Source organism: Numida meleagris, chromosome 17, assembly GCF_002078875.1.
Source record: "Numida meleagris isolate 19003 breed g44 Domestic line chromosome 17, NumMel1.0, whole genome shotgun sequence".
In the NCBI taxonomy this organism is placed as follows: domain Eukaryota; kingdom Metazoa; phylum Chordata; class Aves; order Galliformes; family Numididae; genus Numida; species Numida meleagris.
Window position 1 is genome coordinate 4,983,136 of NC_034425.1, and position 6,407 is coordinate 4,989,542.

The 6,407-nt window shown below is 47.6% G+C and overlaps 1 protein-coding gene across 1 annotated transcript in view; it reads left to right on the forward strand.

Annotated features, from left to right (window-relative positions):
- The window catches only part of RNF213 (ring finger protein 213), a 49,715-nt gene that overhangs the window by 3,609 nt on the left and 39,699 nt on the right, over positions 1-6,407 (forward strand). Inside the window, exons 3-10 of the mRNA XM_021415070.1 lie at positions 115-344; positions 850-1,524; positions 2,178-2,359; positions 2,832-2,972; positions 3,253-3,443; positions 3,654-3,934; positions 4,947-5,215; positions 6,230-6,407. The exon at positions 6,230-6,407 is cut by the window's right edge and continues 7 nt beyond it. Coding sequence (XP_021270745.1) covers positions 115-344; positions 850-1,524; positions 2,178-2,359; positions 2,832-2,972; positions 3,253-3,443; positions 3,654-3,934; positions 4,947-5,215; positions 6,230-6,407 — 2,147 coding nt within the window. The remainder of the gene's footprint in view (positions 1-114; positions 345-849; positions 1,525-2,177; positions 2,360-2,831; positions 2,973-3,252; positions 3,444-3,653; positions 3,935-4,946; positions 5,216-6,229) is intronic.

Sequence of the window (6,407 nt, forward strand, 5' to 3'; positions counted from 1 at the left end):
TTTGAGCACATCCTCATCTGCTGCAGCCTAGGACTTTACTACTATGCTGTCATTGCTCCTCTTTCTATCTCGCTACAGCCTCTAATTTAACAATGACCTTTCCCTCCGTTGCAGAAGGAGGAGAGGGGAATCTTGCTCCAGACCCTGATACAGGCCCAGTGCCTGGAGGAGAGCTGAAGGAGGAAGGTGCTGCTGGGCCTTCTTCCACTATTGAAATAGAGGAAGAGGAGGAGGAGGTGGAAGAAGGAGCATCGCTGCAGACAGACGTAGCAGCTTCATGCGACGTCTCAGAGACTGATCCTCAGCACGTGGCAGATGGTTCTTCCCAAAAATCAAAGAGAAAGGTAAAGTTCTTTGTCAGTGTTGAGGAGCAGGACTGATGTCTTGTGACTGATCGCTCTGGCCCGTGCCTGAATACTGCTGGCAGTGTTCCTAAGCAAATTGTAAAGGTATTTGCTTACGTTGAGTTGCATATGCAGACAGCTGATGGGCTGAGCAGTACTGCTTCCCTCTTTGCTGCACTGAGGGTGGAAGTACAAAATCCAGCTTAGCAACTGGTGTGCTCTTCTTAGTGGGCATTATGCTCATGGCTGCTCTGCATTCCTGCTTAGAAAGTTTTGAACATTAAAAATACAGGATTCTCAGCAGTTAGCTGTGTTTCTCCCAATATATAAGATTGTAGCTGCTCTCGTCCTTTTTTGCCATGGTCGTTCTCCCCTGGCTCTGTGTAGCAGAAATCTGTACTAGCTGTATTAGGAGAAGTGACAAAGCATTTCTCTTCAGTGATGAATAAACTAGCATTATATTATGTCATTCCATTTTTTTTTTTTTGTTGTTCTTAAATTGCAGAATAGAAAGAGGAACAAAGCAAAGAAGAGCCCTTCTGGCCACGGGGAGCAGGACTCTTTGCCTCCTCTGAGCACAGCACCCGCTCAAACTGCAGAACTGTCTGATGTATGCATTGTTTCAGAGGAAATCCAGACCTCGGGCAGTGAAGCAGCCAAACAGAGTGCTGACTCCATTGCTAGTGACAATGGAGGTGCCCAGGAAAATGGCAGTGTCACGGGCCACTTGGGAAGGGAAGCTGAAGGTCTGGAAATGGTCGCAGGAGGCGATTGCAGCAGTGTGGCTGCAGTGATCCCATCGAAGGAGAGCAGCACGGATAATGGGGCTGCCCCATCTGCTAGCTCTGCAGCCTTGAAGGAGAAGGTGGGAGGTGGAACCACAGAGGGTAAAGTCAAGAGTAATGCGGAGGAGAGGAGCGCTGCGTCTGATGCTGGCCAGCCTCCGGAAACCGGACTACATTCCCAGTCTTTGGATGGCAAAAAGAAACCAGTTTCAAAGGGAGAGAGAACAGATGTTTCCTCTGGGTCTTCCCCTGATGTTGAGGTGCCTAACAGTAAGCCGGCAACTTGTGCTGAACATCAAAGCCAAGGCACAAAGGCTGCTCCTACGGCCAAAAGCTCAAACGCTGGGAAGGGTAAACAAGACTCCAGCCAGAAAGCGAGCTCTTTGCCTTCCAAAGTAAGTGTATGAGTGAAAACTCTAGTGAGTATTTGGTTGTGTTGGAAAACGTTTCTCCTTTATCCGCTGTGATTCTCTTGCGCAGTCAGTAAAGCTGAAGATGATGAGGCTGGGAATACGGGGAGAAAGCAGGGAACACGATAAAATTCCTCTTGGGTCTTTGCTTTTCTGTGTGTTAGTTCTTGCAGTTCTTGGAGTGGTTGCTCAGTTGCCACCAGGAGCTGTGAACTCATCTTCTTTCCAGGCAGCTCTTCCAGGTGTGTTCTCCAGTACCTCCATTGGCTCGGGCATCCCCATGCTCTTCAGGTGTCCGTGCTCCAGCTGTGGAAAGGTTCCTGTTAAGCTGTGAATTGCCATTGGTTGTCTTTCATTTTCTTTGTGCTCCATCCCCTGGAGACCTGTGACTTACCAGCCTGACTTCTTGTGAATGCTTGTGGACTGAATTCTCTGTGCCATTCGTGCACTGTTTTCCCCAGGCAGTAGGTTCTCCTTACTGTATTTGCCTCAGTGAGGGGATAGTGTTTTCAGAAGTGCAGAGCTAGCTGGCGTGCTGTGATTTCTGGGTATCCCTTGCTGTCTGAAGAGATGCTCTACGTTTGTGCAGACGTACTTGCAAGGTTTGTTTCATTTGGTGTTCCGTCCTTCTAATGCAGGAGAAAGACACAAGGGAGAAAAAGACCCCAAATGAGAGAGCTCACGAAGCATCTGAGAAGACGACAAGTCAGACCAAAGGACCTCAGGCTGCTAAAAAGAACGACGCCTCAGCTGTAACGGACAAGAGCAAGGAAAAGCAGCAACAAAGCAACCAGAAACCTGTGGATAAGGAGAAGCGAAGGTGAGGATACCACCACTGCTCCCCAGCATCCCCCCCTTCCAGGGCGTGGTGTGAGGTGGGCTGGGGCACTCGGCCCTGAGGCAAGGAATTGATGTGCTAAGATTTGCTCTGAGCGTATCGTGGATCTGTGGGAATAGAGCTGGTCTTAAAACTGACACCAACTGCTGCTCATAAAGAGTCATTGCTGCTGAGTCTGGGCGAGGTGTTTGTGGTCTCACCGATGCAGCGACCCAGCCAGATGTGACTGGAGAGTTTGGTGCTTTCCTTAGGAGCCCCTTCTTCCTTTCTGCACTGGGCTTTATGTGAAGTCTGCGGTGTAGCCTCAGTTTTAGTGGACTGCTAACAGAGCTCACAAGCCTTGCCTCCATTAAGCTCGTGGCTCAGAAATGTTTTGTCACTGATGATGACTTGCGCTGCTGAAACATAACTGTGTTCTTTCTAATTCTTCTTTTTGTCCTTCTGTGAACTGAAGTGAGGGTGTTACGGTGTATTTCCATGCAATATTGTCCAAAGACTTCAAGCTAAACCCTGAAACCGATAAAGTGTTTGTCAAGTCTGGAGGCTTTTCTGGCAGTGGGAAGTGGGAGAACATTTGTGAGATGAGCTGCATCAAGTAAGTACCCCCCGAGTCACGCAGACACAGGAGTGGTTTGGGTCTGGAGGGCAAGATGCAGCGTGGTGCTTGCTTTAACACACAGGCTCTAGCTATCTGTCCACAGCTGGGTGGATTTTGCTACAAAATAATTTCATACTGAAGAAAAAGTATTCCAGAATCTTTCAGTATGGAAAAAATAGCCAGTGTTCCTCTTAAAAATTGAGTGACGTGTGGAGGGGGAAGTATGTAGAGCAGCTGATGTCTTACCTGTCCTCTGCTGTGTGTTTGTGTTATTTAGACATCTAGAAATGCATGGATACCTCATTGGAGGCTATGCAGTTCTTCCAAAGGAAATTGTGGATAAATGCATTCCTTACAAATACTGGATTTCTTGTGGTGGAGGAGCATATGAATTTATTTACAGGAAACCTGTAGTAAATATTGTGAATCGATGCTTACGTGTGAGGAGCAACTTGATCAGCAATGGAGGTGAGCTTTTCTGTCTGGATCTGCGCATCGTGGTGTTCTGTGGTCTTCTAGTGGAATGATTGCTAACGCCGAGTGGGATCGTACTGTCTGAAGCTGGGGATTGAATGGGTCTGCTGGTAGTTCTGCAAGCAGCTGACAGGACGACGATATATGCAAATGCATGCTTTTCTCAAATTGTTTTCCTGTGTTCTCGTCTCTCATTTATTCCAGAATGGCACCAGTATGATGACATTGTGTGTAAAGAGCCTTCTGTCATGAAAAGCCTATGGAATAGCATTTTTCAAGATAAAAACAAAGATGTTGTGGAAGGGAAGAAAATAGCTGCAGAAATTATGTTAGAAAATATCTTCAGCATTCTGGAACCCTGGAGCCTCGTCAATATGGGGAACTTCCTATGCCAGCTGAGACAATTTTATGTTGTTACAGGAGACCCATGTGTATTCGAAGGTGGATGTGTGCCATGGAGTGAGCTAGGCTTTGGAATGCAGCAGGTGATCTGTTTTAACAGATACTGAAAATCAGCAATTCAGTTGCAGAGCTTTGGTTTTGTTCTTGAACTTGTTGGATTGGTTTTTTGCTCTTCCAGTCAAAAAGGCCATGGGACAACCACCATGAATCCTTTCATGATGACCGCCACTGTTCACCTCGGGAGCTTTCCATTAAGCTTTTGCAATTAGTTGCAGTTCTGGATATCTCACACTGATGAGAAGTAGAAACGTGATGTGGGTTTTGTCTCTGAATATTCATTTCTTCTGCCTGTCCTTCTAAGAACTGGTGCAGACAGGAATTCTGTAGTCCTAAACTTCTTACGTGGCACAGTTCTGAAACGGGGCAGAAATATCGTATCTTTGTTTCGGGGGCCAAAGGCCATGGTCATGGCTGCTCCTTTCTGCAGCCTCCTTCCTCCTGGTTGCTCAGGAGAGGCCACAAGATGGCACGCTGGCCTAGCAGCACTCCCAGGCTGCCCACGCTCAGCTGATCTGATGGATTTCATGCCTGCCTGCTTAAAAATGGGTAATTTTGGTAGCGTGGTGCATCACCCAGCATCACAGTGTTATGAAGCCTTTTGGATGTGGTTGCAAAGTAGCTTCTGGGGGCTGTAGGTGAGGGCAGCAGTCTCTTCTCACTGACTTCCAACCAAGCCTGAGTCCACTGGATAACAAGCCTGCTCGCTGATCGAGGCTGTGGCATGGAAGGGCAGCCTTGGTGTAGGACTGCTGGCTCACACATTGCCCTGGAGCCCTGCCCCGTTTCCTTGGCTCCCTCCAGCTCTGCTCTGATGGGTGTGGGAGGGTGCAGCAGTCACTGAGCAGTGGGGCCTGGGAGCACGGAGGTGGGTGTGAAACAGGCGCAGGTGTTGCCCTGATGTTCTCATGGTGGTCTGTGCTACGCCTGCTTAGCTCGTGGTGTTGGTGTGGCATTGTGTAGGGGAGTGTTGAGGATCCTTAGCAGGCTAGAGAACTAATGCTCTGCTTGGTTTGTTTCTTCCCTCCTTTGTCTTAGGTGAATGATTTGCTGCTGGAATATATTAGGAAAATAGCCCTCCCCTTCCTTCTTCCAGAAGATGCAGAAGCATCACGGAAAGGTGTGGTAGTGAGAAGTAAACTAGCTCTGGGGCTCATCCTTCTCGCCATAGTTAATATGTTCGAACTGCCAGCATCCAAAGAGGATCTGGCTGGCCTGTGTCACCTCTTGTGCTTGGAGAAGAAGTCACCAAAAACCATTCCTGATGAATCTCTTCAGACCATAGAGGTCTTTGTAAACTTTGTGAGGTATGTATGTTGCTGGTCCATTAACTAACTGGGCTTGTTTTGCTACAGTGTGGTAGGTAGCAAGCGCGGCACCCTGTGGTAAAACAGGAAGGGACCCAGCTCTTTACTTTCAAAGAATCACAGAAAAATCTGGATTTAAGGGATTTCTGGATGCCTCTGTGCTAACTCTCCGCTCAGAAGCAGAGCTAACCTCCAGGCAGGGCTGCACTCGGGTTCTGAAACCCTGCAGGGCTGAAGGTGCCACAGCTTCTCCAGGGCACTCTTACAGTGTGTACGCTTCGTGATGTGAAAGATGTTTTCCATCTGACCAAACAAGATTTCCCTCATTGCCTCTCAACAAGTCTGCTGGATCCAAGCTATTTTTTTTCTTTAAAATCTTGTCTGTTATCACTTTCTGTCAAGCAGTTTCTCGCCTCTTTGCTGTTTATCCTTACAGACTCTGGTCCGTATCCTCACCTGCTTACTCCTCTAAATGCCATATCTGGATTGCTCTTGTCTCCTCTGTGCATTACTGTCCATGTTTTGTGTTGATTCCTTCTTCAGACTGACTTCGGCTGTTCTCTCGCTGCTTGCCTGCTGCTCTTGAGTTTGTCGCTCTTCACTTGCACAGCTGCAGCTACTGACCTTCCTTTTGGAGGCACTGCTTCAGCCCAGCCTGGACCTGAGGAGGCTGGGAATTGTCACTAAACTGGGTTCTTGTCTTCATAGCTCTGCATCTGTATCACACGATCCCTCACTCAGCTGTGGGAGCTCATGGGGAAACTGTAGATAAACTATTGGTGCTTCTTAGTGCTTTGTCAGTAGGGTTTGTGCAGGGACGGCTGGGTGAAATACCAGTGTTGAGTCTTAAACTCTTTATACGCTTCAAGAAAAATAAGATTTAACTAAAATAATTCCAGGGAGTTATGTGAAGTTCCATAATGAGGTTGAAGTGTAGCTTTTTTTTTTCTTTGTTTCTCCACAAGGGTGTTCTTCGTTCCTGTAAGAAACTGTTCTGTTACTGTTTTGTTTTAGTATTTTCTGTTTCAAGCTTCATCTGTTAAGCTTGTGTCAGCGATGCATTGATGGTGAAGTAGGCCAGTGGGTGTGGATTCCTCCTCTTCTGCATTTATGCACTGCTCCTATGCAGCATGACCACTTCCCAGTGGAAGAAGATGGCTGGGCTGGGCTGGAAGGACTTCCATTTGCTGAA